The following is a 12775-nucleotide window of genomic DNA, read 5'->3' on the forward strand; positions in this document are numbered from 1 at the left end:
ACCAGCGAAGCCGAAGTTGACAATTCCAAATTTGTGATTGGCCAGAGGTCAGCCGTAGGTCCCAGTGTAAACTGCAATAACCGAGGAAGGTTTGCCAACCCAATACATGACGACGAGAATCCTCGATACGCCACCCTTTGCGAATAGACAATTCAACTCTATCGGAGGAGATTGCACAGCATTTCTTTCCTGTCAATTGTCTGACCACAGCTCCAACTAAACATTGCGAAGTTTGACTGTCCTTCTCCTCCGGTCCCAATCGCAATTGTACTTCCTCGATTCGATTATTCGACAAGATGGCTGCTCTTCGATCTTCTTCCCGACTTGTCGGAGCCTTCTCAAGGACGGCCGCTTTCCGACCTGGTGCTGTCTTCACTCGTTCTATGGCCTCAGTCAGCGAGCCTCCCAAGGACTCTGATGCCAACCTCAAGTCTTTCCAAATCTACCGATGGAACCCCGATACCCCCAGCGAGAAGCCTCGTCTTCAGACCTACACTCTGGACCTCAACAAGACTGGACCTATGATTCTTGATGCCCTCATCCGAATCAAGAACGAGCTCGACCCTACTCTGACCTTCCGACGAAGTTGCCGTGAGGGTATCTGCGGTAGCTGCGCTATGAACATCAACGGACAGAACACTCTTGCTTGCTTGTGTATGTACCCCTTCACTCGGGTCGCATGCGGCAAATCATATCGGAAATTGAAGTGCTAACGTATTTTCAGGCCGAATTCCCACTGAGGCTGCTTCCGACGTCAAGATCTACCCTCTTCCTCACACCTATGTCGTCAAGGACCTTGTCCCTGATTTGACACATTTCTACAAGCAGTACAAGAGCATTAAGCCCTACCTTCAGCGCGATACCCCTGCCGAAGACGTACGGCCCCTTTCTCACTTACGGAATCTTACATTTACTGACCCAATTCTCAGGGCAAGGAGTACCGACAGACTAAGGAGGACCGCCGTAAGCTCGATGGTCTCTACGAGTGCATTCTCTGCGCCTGCTGCTCTACCTCATGCCCATCTTACTGGTGGAACTCTGAGGAGTACCTTGGCCCCGCTATCCTTCTCCAGTCTTACCGATGGCTCGCCGACTCTCGTGACGAGCGCACTGCCGAGCGAAAGACCAACCTCGAGAACTCGATGAGCCTGTACCGTTGCCACACCATTCTTAACTGTACACGAGCCTGTCCCAAGGGTCTTAACCCTGGCAAGGCCATTGCCGAGATCAAGAAGCAGATGGCTTTCGGCAACTAGATTAACAAAACTACGAATATGTCGCGAAAACGATGTGACGATTGGAGGGAGAAGCGAAGCATTTAAAGGGTTGTCGCAGAGCAAAATCTGCGTATGAGATTATTAGCACTTTAACCCTGTGTATAGGCTATGGATGGGAGTTCCACGCTGTGTTCTATAGCAAACTTGGCAATATTATTTTCTTGATCGTTCACCCCTGGTTCCTGTACTGTTATCAAGCTTCTTGTGTTCGTTCGGGCATGATTCTGTAAACTGACTTTAGCTACGCTCGCCAGCCCGACCTTACGATACCGTACTCTCAAGCGCCTCGAAAAGCCTGCCCGTGTTTAAGAAAGAGCACCATATACAGACCAATTGAGACTTAAGAACTCGGAAAATTGCTCGGCAGCTGCGATTCTGACCCTCCGCCCTGGCTGGCTCAGTTGCAATCGCCGATCGAGCCCCTGCTGAATTGTCTTCAAGCAAGGGCCATGCTGAACGTCGATACTTTCAATGCGCCCTTAATCCTCGAGCTTCGAGTCGAAACTATCATTCTTCCTGAACTGGTTTCCCCCCTTCACACGACCTCTTGGCCTTCTCACCACTTATACAACACGAGTCTGTGGCATGAAGACAGCGAGTGCTGATCCCCAATGATCGACATACGTGACATGATCACCAAACAATGCTACGAGACACATTCCGTTAGCTCACAAGGATGAGAAAGACCGACAGTTTTCACATGAATTGGAGTAGGGGGTTGGTTGAAGCAGTGTACAGTACCTGCAGAGTGGCTTCGGGACGGTTTAGAGTGGCTTTTAATGATGGAACAACTTCATACAAAATGAGTATTTAGAGCAAGTGGATCAAGTTTTGTACCGGGATATCCAATATGTGGCTTCGGAGAATTTTCAGACGTGAATCGTAACTATAATAGCCAGAAGCTTGTCTGAACCTTGCTTCCGTTCTTTTGACAGGTGCACGACTGTGGCCTTGAATTTCGAGGTGTTATTAAGATTCCTTACAACAGTGATAAACCTCCCTGCATAAAAAGATCCTTTCATCGAGCAGGGAATCACAGTCATTCTCGTCAAGACCATCTGACATGACAGGCGGCAGTAAGTGTATGAGCTCGTTGGTATGTTTGTGACGTTCGTTTTTTGTGAGCCAAGACAATATGTTTTGAAAAACGCCAGCATCTTGGTGTTTGGTACTTGATTTAAAGACAGCCTTAACTTTTTTTCACGGCTACGTTACACATATTGAAGATCGCCATCATGTCTCACAACAACTGCCGGCCTGCGGAATGCTGAACCGTGTATACTAGCCATGATGCTCAGTTTGAAGTAGATGTTAAAGCTAATGTTGATAAGAGTTTGAGTATTTGGCTCTATCATCGAAAATTGTTGATTGCATGGTAGGAGCTGAATACGTATAAAGTCTGGTAACTCCTACCTACAGCAGAAGACAAACCTTGATATCAACATCCACAATTTCACACCTCAAACTTTACACTTCGCATCTTAACAAACTACCTAAAACATCATCATGTTCTTCAATGCTATCATTAACGCTTCCGCTATCGCTGGCCTTGCTGCCGCGGTGCCCTTCAGCACCAACACCACAAGCGCCTGTCCCACCCTCTGCGTGGATGCTATTAATGACTGTGGTGTCATGTACGGAGGGTAAGTTAATCCAAATCCAAATATATCCGAGCGTAGAATATCCTAGTTGCTAATTTACCAGATGCTATCCTATTTGCTCTCCTGAGCTGTATCCTACACCGCCGCCATGCACTCCTACCACACCAACTACTACACCTACCATCACCCCTATCACTCCAGACATTACCATCACTCTTATCACACCAACCCCTGATCCCATCACGAACTCAAATAGTTAAACGGGATGCTACTGATCCTGATTTCACTTGAGGTAGCAAGAGTATTGGCGATGGAACTGTTATTCGCATTGGAAATCTGTACCTCTCAGGAAGATATCCTTACCTAGGCATTTGAGATTGTTGATTATCTAATTATACGACACGTTCTACTCCAAAACTACCTAAAACTTTCCCAGAACTAGTAGTAGGCATTGCCTGGTGTGCTTGGACTTCGTGAATAATCATCTACCGTTCCTGGGAACGCACCAACTGGTGCTGAAGGTCCACCCTTGACATCGTCATCTGAACTTAGGTCATCGACATATGTATCATCGTCTTCAGGCGGTGCGCGCATGGCTTCGAAAATATCCCTGTCCAGTGAGGGCACCTCGTAGGGCTTGAGCGTATGAATCTCTCGCCCCGACGGCATCTTGCTGAGGAGTGTGTTGATGGGGGGTATTGCTTGTGTGTTCATCTGGCACAGATGTTAGCGAATACCATAGTATTCTTGATATAGTGCTTACCGTATCGTTAACTTTGTTCCACTTGGCATCGAGCACCTCTAGTACTCGAATCTCCTCCATCTTACCAGCATCACTTCCCCATGCAGACTCTTTATCCACACGTCGATCTTCGCGTTTTTCTGTGAAATCTTTCTTTAATCGACTGAAGCTTAGTCCCTTCTTGTTGTTGTCTTTGATTTCAACACCTAGCTCTGATAAGCCGGCACGAACCCATCCAATGCCATCTGCAACCTGGCCACCTATCTCGGCGTCGATTCCAAAGAAACGACAAGCGCGAGCTCGACATGTTCGGCGAAGATCTTCTAGATATTTCAGAAGAGCACTACTGATCTTATGCGAACCAGAACCTGCTGTGCTGCATAGAGATGATGCTTTGGCTGCATGTTCTGAGGCTGCTAAACACAGCCGGGCATAAAGATGGGCACGAACTTTTGGAATCTCAGGGGCCTTGAACATCCACTCCTTGTCGTTCTTGTTCCGGTCCTGAGCGACTATTGCTGGATACGGATCGTCTTTAAGAACAGCTAGTAACGTAGCTTCAGCCAATGCTAGAGAACACAAGGCTCGAGCTGTTCCGGGAGCAACATCGGGACATGGAGGGGTAGCTGTAGCATGCTCTCCTCGACCTGCGAGATAGTCATACACGGAAGCAGCTTCGAGGAGACATTTCGTTGCGGTTGTGACTGCATTTGTTCGCTCTTGGGCCCCGAGAAACTCGCTACTGGTTGAATAAAGTGGTTGCAAGGCAGATCGGGCTACAAGAACATGAGAGAAGCCCAGAGTCGAAAGTACAAAGGCAATTTCATGTTCTAGAGATGAAATCTTGACTCTGGCTCTCTCACGTCCTGGGACGACTTCGCCAGATAAAGTTGGTCTCCATTCGATAGCCGGGGGCGTCTTTGGCGTGACGATAGCCAGACCCTTGTTACTTAGACCGTCGTCCACTGCTAGTAGGTATGGGATGTAGCCATTGACGCTGGAAATAACTGTGTTTAGATTTGAGACCTGAGAGCTTGGAGGAAGTCTCTTGTGCTTTTTCAGGGCATCTCGAACTACCCCGCGATATGTGCTGGCGTTGAGGGGCAGTGAAGGATGAGACTCGGAGCTGAAGCTTGATGAGAATGAGAAAGCCGAAGTCGTCGGGAGAATGAAAGGGAACGGCATTTTGAATTAGAAGAAAACAGGCCTTACTCTGAGGTTGAGTATAGCGAGATTTGCAGTAACAAAAAGGGTGAAGATCAAGTTTTGAGTTCAATTGTTTTGCCAAGCTCTTGGTCCAGACCTGACGATATCACCATACTGTGTGCGTATCAGCTGTTTACGCACTGCTCAAGTGACGTCTCTGGCTCCGGGGCTCGGAAGCTCCTTTTCGGCCGATGCTCAAATACAAGCTCCACCAAAATTTCCGGGGTCGCATTGAATGTCATTTAGAGCTTCGCTTCAGAGCTCCACGCACGCTCTCTCCTCCTTCATCAACCGAACCACTCTTGTTAATGACGACTTTCGCTATCTCGGGGTGACAATGGCTGGCCCTTCTCCGTCACCGCACAAGCCTCGTCGCAAGGCTAATACTAAGAAGCCTGGCAATGGCGGCAGCGAAAAGGCCCCTCGCACAGAAGCCCTAGTACGGGCGCCCGCGTTCCCTCTTGCGGCGTTTCTATGGCCTGCGCGGACTTCTTTGTCGCAATGGGAGGTTCTGCCTGTGATTCTCATGGTGGTTGGTCTTTTTCGATGGGCTGCTGGTTTGTGGGGATATTCTGGTAAGGATGGCCGCTCGAGTTGACCATCATGACACCTTTCGCTAACGAGGAGCTTGATTTGCAGGGTTCAGTAAACCGCCCATGTTTGGAGACTATGAAGCGCAGCGGCATTGGATGGAGGTCACGACACAGCTTCCCATATCGCAATGGTATTTCCACGATCTTCAATGGTGGGGTCTCGACTACCCTCCCCTGACGGCCTACCACAGCTGGCTTCTGGGCAAGATTGGCTCTCTCATCGATCCCTCGTGGTTCGCGCTCTTCACCTCTCGAGGAAACCAGGATTCCAACCTCAAGATCTTCATGAGGGCTACAGTCATTATCTCGGAGTACCTCATATACGTCCCAGCCGCCATTGTCTTCGTGCGACGATATAGCAGACTCCAAGGGGTTACCAACTGGACAGCATGGCTTGCGCTCGTCGCGATCCTAATGCAGCCTGCCACCATTCTTATCGACCATGTTCACTTCCAGTACAACACCGTTATGCTCGGATTTGTCATGGCGAGCATGTCGAGTATGCTGGCTGAGCGCTACAAGTGGGCTGCTGTCTTCTTCGTCGGTGCGCTGGGATTCAAGCAGATGGCGCTGTATTATGCCTTCAGTGTCTTCTCGTATCTTCTCGGTCGCTGCGTTTACCCTCGACTTGACTTTACCAGGCTGTTCGGTATTGCTCTTGTCACAGCCGTTTCTTTTGCCATCCTAATCCTGCCTCTGGTTCTTGGTACACTCTATGACAAGAGCCAGGGCATCGATGCTCATGGAGATTCCAAGGATCCTCCTTCGCTTCCCTTATTTCCTCAGCTTGTCGAGATTTTAGACACTAAAGCCTTTTACTGGCCTATTGTGGAACAGTTGGTTCAGATGGTCCACCGTGTCTTCCCATTCGCGCGTGGTCTGTTCGAGGACAAGGTTGCCAACTTTTGGTGCGCTGCCAATGTCGTTATAAAACTCCGACAGTGGCCAACAGCTCTTCTTCAAAAAGCAGCTCTTGGTGCTACTCTTGGTTCGATTATCCCGCCTAACATTATCCTCTTCCTGCGACCACGAAAGTCCACACTTCCTTTGGCTTTTGCTGCCACAGCTTGGGGTTTCTTCCTGTTTAGCTACCAGGTGCACGAGAAGAGTGTCTTGCTTCCATTGATGCCCATGACCTTACTTCTGGCTGGAAAGCACGGGTTGAACAAGGACACACGAGCTTGGGTGGGCTTCGCCAACCTCTTGGGAGTCTGGACTATGTTCCCTTTGCTCAAACGGGTCGACCTGAGGATTCCATATGCGGTTTTGACCCTCCTCTGGTCCTACCTGCTTGGTCTCCCACCGACCTCTTTGAGCGCCTACTTCCAAGAAGGTCAAGCTGCCTGGTTGCAATGGGGTACAGCATTATTGCATCTGCTGTTCTATGTAGCCATGGGTGCGTGGCATGTTCTTGACACATTTGTAACACCTCCTGCTGATAAGCCTGACCTATGGGTTGTGGCAAATGTTGGAGTTGGTGCTGCAGGTTTCATTATCTGCTATCTATGGTGCTTCTTTAAGCTTATCCAAGAGAGCGACCTACTGCCTGGAGGCTCAACAAGTAAGAAGGATAAAAAGAGCAAGACCTTGTAGAGAGGTTTTTTTTGTCGATAATAGATTTCAATACGATTTTGATTTGCCGTCATCTCTCCATCGTTGTCCAAACTGCTAAAGCGGGCTTGTTCAACTTGTGTCCTACTCTGTACCAGGCTATTCGTTAATGGGTGTAACTCTTTCGACCTCCCATCTCGTCTATTGGATCAACCAACGTTGTTTTTGGGCAGCAATTTCTTTAAAGAGCCATGGCAATAGTGGCTAGCCAAGGTCGAAGAGCAACGCTTGGTTGTCGACTGAGAAGATGCTTACACACGACTCAGCTAGTTGGACACAGGCGATGACAGCAATGAACACATTCTCACTCTGTCATTGACTTGGCAGCTTATGGGCAGACACAGCCGACACTACGTAGTATTTCTAGTTAGACAGCACAACCACTCTTGGGGCGATACATTCTTGTCAAATTGACAATAATTATTCGGACTGGGGACGATACCACGAGACAGGAGACAGAAACGGCAGCATTCGACTTGCCATACTTCAATAAATCCATCTTGTATCGAGATATGGTAAGGTATCATACGTGTGGAACCATGCTTGTATCTCGATTATGGTAGTTCAGTCAACCTATCGATTTTGCTTGGGTAGTCCTGCTTTCCAGTAGAGCACCGAAAAACACTGGTCCTCCAGGCGTCGAGGAGAATTGCGCGCTGTACTTATTTGCAGAAAAAGCCTTGGCCAGATGACTGGATAGGAGGTTTGTATATTCTGATCAGACTTACAAAATAGATGTAAGCTGAGATGCTGTCCAAGATTGTTGTCCTTGCATTCAGTGAAAACAAGACCTGTTGACAGGTATAAGGTCAGAGAACACAGAAAGAGGGCAAAGATAATCCATCTTATGACATCGAATACAGGGCATCTTAGGCTGATTGCGAGCCATCAAGAACCGCTGATATTTCTTGCTGATACAGGCTGCAGGAACCGTTCCAACGTGACATCCTAGGCAAAAGAAGGATTGAAGAAGGGGCTTGAATCTCGAGTACGGCAGATGAAGGAGTTCTTCGGATGAATTCGACTCCCGTTCAAGGCGCAGTCCAGTACCATGGTGGTTTAGACACCGAGGCTGGGCTTGGAAGATGGCACTTTGATGCCTGAGAACACGGTCTCATCCTTCTTCGTATTAGAGATGATTGTGACAAGGTAAGTTCTAGGCCGTGATGAAGGATGACAAAGTGCTTAGTTAGATCTTGCTGTTGCATCGCCACCGAGAGCCTATCATTGCCACAGCAGAGATTCTTTATCATGAGCCTCAGAGAATGACCAGTTTCATGGTATCAGAGGCTGGAAGGCCTGAAGGAGCTGACTTTGCCAAGTGTCCAAGCAACCAAAAGGCCTGAAATATGCATGTGCTTCTAACTGGGGTCTGATCCGATTTGAGAGCCTGGTCGAGATATTTGCAGATCTTTGCTGACACTAGGTCTCTTGGGGAAGCTGGGAGTCGTTCATTTGGAATTCCACATTCTACTTTGCCTCATCATCAGTGTCAGTCTTGGTAACCAGTAACAGAGAGCCAAGGGTTGATCATATCGGAATACGATGCACGCATGCGCTCTCAAGTCTGCAAGGTCGGGAATAAGATGCTGACTCTGGAAACGTGTGAGAAGAGGCAAGATTCAAGACTCTTGGTTCTCTGGCCCATGAGGCAAACCAACTTTGGGGTGAGGTTGCATGCTTCGGGGAGGAGAAGAAGAACTATTGGGGGCCAAATGAATTGGGTGAGGAGATTGTTGATCTGGATCATATGCCAATGACCAAGGATCTATCCGATGTCTATTGGTGGAGAAGAGTCTTGTCGAGTAATATTTTATGCAGGTTATCGTGGAGTTTGTTCTCGTTCACAAGCGAACCATTAGATACCAAGTTTTGGCCGATATGATGAGATATGTGATTGACGAGTGAGACAGAGCTAAGAGCGAGGGACTTGGCGGGACGCGTGGAAAAGACCCGAGAAACGAGAGACGAATTTGCAGGGTAAGGATATATAATCCTTGTCTGCATTAACCGATCTTACATATTTGGAGAGACCCCAAAGTCCCAATTTGATCAACCAAGCCAAGAGAAAAGCAACGTGTCACTGCTGGGTGAAGAAGTGTGGCATTCATCCTCCCGCCTGTACAGTACTAGATAGTGAGTCTCTGGTGTATAAGGCTGAGATGATTTTCATGGCAAATTGCGGAGTGGCCAGGAATAAACTTGATTAACCCACAACGGGCCAACTGCTCCGAAAGAAACAAACCTCGGCCGTGTTGCTCAGCCTTTGTTATGGAGTTGCAGCTGCAGCTGCAGGCAAAAGAGAAGAGCTAAAGCTAAGAGGTGAGGTTGAAATCTTGGGCCCCAAAATAACTAGTGTCCGTTGCTGCAGTGCTTGGCATGGATACTAAGCCCAGCAAATGCAACCTCAAATTGCTGCTTATTAGTTGAGGCTGGTGCTGACTGGTCGGATATAGAACATCCCTACATATAATCCTTGGATAGTGCTTACTGTGTCGGTACGGTACCTTGTTCGACAGTCTGAGCATTGGAGTCCAGCACAGCACAGCAGAGTCGAATTTGGCTAATAAGCTGACAGTGGAGATTAGAAAAATCCTTTGAGGGAGAAAGACTTTTCTACTGTGCTGCAGTGTACAGTACGTAGAGTATGTGAAGTAGTTGTAGTGGTTGGTGGGAGACTTTAAGTCTAGGGTTTAAGCATAGTGGCCAACTCTATCTTGAAACTAACAAAGCCAACGATCACGACTACACATATAGTATGATTTTAGTAACTCGAGCAAAAGAACGAAAAGACAGCAAAAGATCAATGCTTCGTGAAACTCATCTCAATCTGAACAGGGCTGAGTTACCTAGTGGGATCGCCGAGAGAGAGAAAAAGTGAGCGGGCTTTGGCCATCTTGGCTCCTTTGTTCACCTCTGACCCATGCATCCTCCACCAACAAGACAGGCCCATATACGTACGGGAACTCGTAGAGCAGATCCACAGATAGAAACAGATGGTGTGCTGAACCGAAGCAGCGAAGCAGAGCAGTGCATTCGCTCAGCCCCCAGAAACTCTCAAGGACCCCCCCCCCTAGACCACCTAGTCTTTTGACTCGAAGCCAAGAGATGCTCGAGCTGTCTGCTGTCAGACCTCCTTATCCCGCCTTTGTCTAGCCCTGCCTCCTTCAATATCATCCCCTGCCCTGTCATGTACTGCCCTATGGGTTCGCCGTGGTACAACGGCAAGGTAAAAGGGACGAGGGTTACCGTTCCTGTCTGTTGTGGACTGTGACATTTCTCTCTTCATTACTCAGCTTCTCCCGCCTCGTTTCTCCTCCTCCTCTTTCTCTCGTTTTGTTTCTCTTTTGTTTCGTCGCTTTCACTCTTGACCTAGAAACCTGCTTGCTCTACTCAAGCTGTTCCTCAGTGTTAACTAATTCACAATGGTTTCAAAGTCATTGCTAGTCCTCACGGCGGCTCTTGCTACGGCCTGGGCTCAAACAACAACAGACGAACCTACAGCAACAGCAGAGGAGTCTTCCACAGGAACTTCATCTGGAGAGGCAGTAACACACACTGTCAATGTTGGAGCAGTAAGTTAACATCATGGCCACATAAAGACACATCAATGCTAATTAGTATACAGTCCGGTCACAAGTTCACACCAAACGAGGTCAAGGCCGAGGTTGGTGATATTATTGAATGGCGCTTCTATCCCACCGACCACTGGGTTATTCGGGGAGACTATGACAACCCATGTATCCCCTATGAGTATATCGGCGTCAACCGCCAGGGTTTCTCAAGTGGCACACAAAAGGTTCAGGCCATCACCGACGATGTAAGTTGATCAAGTCTCTCAGCCTCGGCTCAGGTCAAGACAAGATGCTAACACTCAAAAAAAGGGCCCTCGATACCGAGTTCGCGTCAACAACACTGATCCTTTCTTCTTCTACTGCGGAGCTCCAGAGTCCTGCTCCAAGTGGAAGATGATGGGTGTCGTCAACCCTGTAAGATCTACACTCTTGCATACATGGTACTCATAAACTAACATAACATGCAATAGTCCAAGAATGAGACAATTGAAGGATGGCTCAAGAACGCAGAGGACGTCGACATGCAACTACGACCCGGAGACCCTTGGCCAAAGGAGGGAGAGTCAACTTCTACTGGCGCAACATCTGAACCGACCGCCGACAACAGTGATGAAGATGACGAGAGCAGCGGAAGCGGCAAGAAGTCTCTCTCTACTGGAGCCATTGCTGGTATTGCCGTCGGTGGTGCTGCTGTTCTTCTCCTCGCTGGTGCTCTTCTCTACCTCTGTGGACGACGAGGTGGCTTCGACAAGGCCTATCGCAAGAGTTTCCGCAACAGTGTTCCTTCTGCCCCTCCAGTTGTCGAGAACCCTTACTCGCCTCACCCAAGTGTCGCCGATCCCTGGGCTGCTCAGAAGAGCCCTGGGCTTGTGGCTGCTCCTTACGGCCAGAGCCCTCCTCTCAGCCCTCACCAGTCGATGCCCTATGGAACACACCCCGGCATGGTCGCTCAAGATGGAACCCCCATTTCATACCAGTAAGTTTATCTAATCTCGCTCTCATCTGCTTGTTCTAACTCTTTACAGCGAGGGTTACCATCAACCACCCATGGCCGCCTCTCCCGCTACAACTCCCAAGCCTCACGAGCAAATCGCCCCCGTGGAACTTCCTGGCTCTCCAGACCCCAGCCATTCTCCTCTCCCCGCGTACAACAACAACAATGACGGAAGGGGATTCTCATGGAACGGAGATGAGCAGGGATACCGTCCCACGAAATAGTTGTCACGTATGCGAAATCCAACAAGGCAGGCCGTACATATTACGGTGTATGCGAATCACTATAAAGCGGCGTTCAACGGGAGTGTCATGTTACACGGGAGTTCTGTAGGGAAAGCATTTTGTGATGATGCGGTTTTTGTGTTTTTTTTTTAAAACTCACTTATACTTTACGATATCAGAGATTTTTAATCTTGTGGATGGCTTAGGGATATCTCAAACTTCATACCCTGGACTTGGATTCAGTCATTCACAGTTATAGCTTGTTAGTACTATGGAAACAATAAGTTATTTTACTATATGAGTTTATTAAAGTGTACCAAATTCAAGATCTAAAGGCACCAACCATAGACGTAAAAACTCATCAAAAACCTGCCGGAAGACAAAGACTTCGATGACGTGAAACTGAATCACACACTCCGAGATTGACTCGAGACAACAAAGAAGTCGCAGTTGGTGCTGAAAATTGCTGAGGTCAATGCTTAGTCTCAGATCCTCGACGGCCAAGCTCAATTTGATCATCAGATGAAGAAAGCACAGGAGAGACTTGAGCCGTTGAGGTCATTTGAGAACAAAGGAAAGGCTTGACGACTTGTTCTAAGTCGTAATTGACTGATGAAACTCATCATGTTTGCACAATACGGACATCGCCTAACACCACATGGTCGAGCAATGATCAGTGCAGTTTGACCAAGCACACCAATGTTACGCAGAAACAACTGACTGCTTAGAAAAGGCCAGGAAATTTCAGGGTCACTGAAGCGATAAAATACGGTATTGATGAGAGTTTACAATGAAACTTGGGAGCCTTGTTCGTTCATCATCGTTGGGCCCCTGGACCAAGGCCTCAAGGTTCTACTTCCTAAGGAACTGGCCAACGAAATGAGAATCACTTGTTTGTTTGTTTGTTTGTTTGTTTGTGTATTTTTCGTCTGGGTGGCTGTAACGAAGCCAA

At 48.2% G+C, this 12775-nt stretch overlaps 5 protein-coding genes across 5 annotated transcripts; 4 read left to right on the forward strand and 1 right to left on the reverse strand.

Annotated features, from left to right (window-relative positions):
• Positions 1 to 13: 13 nt before the first annotated feature.
• FOIG_05054 (succinate dehydrogenase [ubiquinone] iron-sulfur subunit, mitochondrial) lies at positions 14 to 2227 on the forward strand. The gene is made up of 3 exons (XM_031203438.1): positions 14 to 654; positions 725 to 876; positions 930 to 2227. The coding sequence occupies exons 1-3, from the start codon at positions 297 to 299 to the stop codon at positions 1254 to 1256; spliced, it is 837 nt and encodes a 278-aa protein (XP_031067017.1). The 5' UTR covers positions 14 to 296; the 3' UTR covers positions 1257 to 2227.
• A 556-nt stretch (positions 2228 to 2783) lies between these two features.
• FOIG_05055 (uncharacterized protein) lies at positions 2784 to 3138 on the forward strand (the record flags this gene model as incomplete). Its single annotated transcript, XM_031203439.1, has 2 exons — positions 2784 to 2920; positions 2982 to 3138. 2 exons carry the CDS (start codon positions 2784 to 2786, stop codon positions 3136 to 3138), a joined length of 294 nt encoding a protein of 97 aa, XP_031067018.1.
• FOIG_05056 (uncharacterized protein) lies at positions 2930 to 4966 on the reverse strand. The gene is made up of 2 exons (XM_031203440.1): positions 3642 to 4966; positions 2930 to 3592 (listed from the first exon to the last, which is right to left on the reverse strand). The coding sequence occupies exons 1-2, from the start codon at positions 4803 to 4805 to the stop codon at positions 3317 to 3319; spliced, it is 1440 nt and encodes a 479-aa protein (XP_031067019.1). The 5' UTR covers positions 4806 to 4966; the 3' UTR covers positions 2930 to 3316.
• A 60-nt stretch (positions 4967 to 5026) lies between these two features.
• On the forward strand, positions 5027 to 7789 carry FOIG_05057 (alpha-1,3-glucosyltransferase). Its single transcript, XM_031203441.1, has 2 exons — positions 5027 to 5401; positions 5466 to 7789. Exons 1-2 carry the CDS (start codon positions 5062 to 5064, stop codon positions 7010 to 7012), a joined length of 1887 nt encoding a protein of 628 aa, XP_031067020.1. The 5' UTR covers positions 5027 to 5061; the 3' UTR covers positions 7013 to 7789.
• A 2144-nt stretch (positions 7790 to 9933) lies between these two features.
• Positions 9934 to 12195, forward strand: FOIG_05058 (uncharacterized protein). Its single transcript, XM_031203442.1, has 5 exons — positions 9934 to 10605; positions 10659 to 10850; positions 10915 to 11019; positions 11076 to 11581; positions 11631 to 12195. Exons 1-5 carry the CDS (start codon positions 10456 to 10458, stop codon positions 11821 to 11823), a joined length of 1146 nt encoding a protein of 381 aa, XP_031067021.1. The 5' UTR covers positions 9934 to 10455; the 3' UTR covers positions 11824 to 12195.
• The last annotated feature ends 580 nt before the right edge of the window (positions 12196 to 12775 follow it).

This window comes from Fusarium odoratissimum (assembly GCF_000260195.1).
Source record: "Fusarium odoratissimum NRRL 54006 unplaced genomic scaffold supercont1.6, whole genome shotgun sequence".
NCBI classification, from domain to species: domain Eukaryota; kingdom Fungi; phylum Ascomycota; class Sordariomycetes; order Hypocreales; family Nectriaceae; genus Fusarium; species Fusarium odoratissimum.

What these genes read in the sequence shown, in the direction of transcription:
- FOIG_05057 (XM_031203441.1), top strand. Translation starts at nt 5,062, where the DNA reads ATGTCATTTAGAGCTTCGCTTCAGAGCTCCACGCACGCTCTCTCCTCC. An exon ending in TGGTTTGTGGGGATATTCTG is followed by an intron (nt 5,402 to 5,465) that starts GTAAGGATGGCC and finishes CTTGATTTGCAG; the next exon opens with GGTTCAGTAAACCGCCCATG.
- FOIG_05056 (XM_031203440.1), bottom strand. Translation starts at nt 4,805, where the DNA reads ATGCCGTTCCCTTTCATTCTCCCGACGACTTCGGCTTTCTCATTCTCA. An exon ending in GGAACAAAGTTAACGATACG is followed by an intron (nt 3,593 to 3,641) that starts GTAAGCACTATA and finishes CATCTGTGCCAG; the next exon opens with ATGAACACACAAGCAATACC.
- FOIG_05058 (XM_031203442.1), top strand. Translation starts at nt 10,456, where the DNA reads ATGGTTTCAAAGTCATTGCTAGTCCTCACGGCGGCTCTTGCTACGGCC. An exon ending in TTCAGGCCATCACCGACGAT is followed by an intron (nt 10,851 to 10,914) that starts GTAAGTTGATCA and finishes ACTCAAAAAAAG; the next exon opens with GGCCCTCGATACCGAGTTCG. An exon ending in GGAACCCCCATTTCATACCA is followed by an intron (nt 11,582 to 11,630) that starts GTAAGTTTATCT and finishes AACTCTTTACAG; the next exon opens with CGAGGGTTACCATCAACCAC.
- FOIG_05054 (XM_031203438.1), top strand. Translation starts at nt 297, where the DNA reads ATGGCTGCTCTTCGATCTTCTTCCCGACTTGTCGGAGCCTTCTCAAGG. An exon ending in GAACACTCTTGCTTGCTTGT is followed by an intron (nt 655 to 724) that starts GTATGTACCCCT and finishes ACGTATTTTCAG; the next exon opens with GCCGAATTCCCACTGAGGCT. An exon ending in GCGATACCCCTGCCGAAGAC is followed by an intron (nt 877 to 929) that starts GTACGGCCCCTT and finishes CCCAATTCTCAG; the next exon opens with GGCAAGGAGTACCGACAGAC.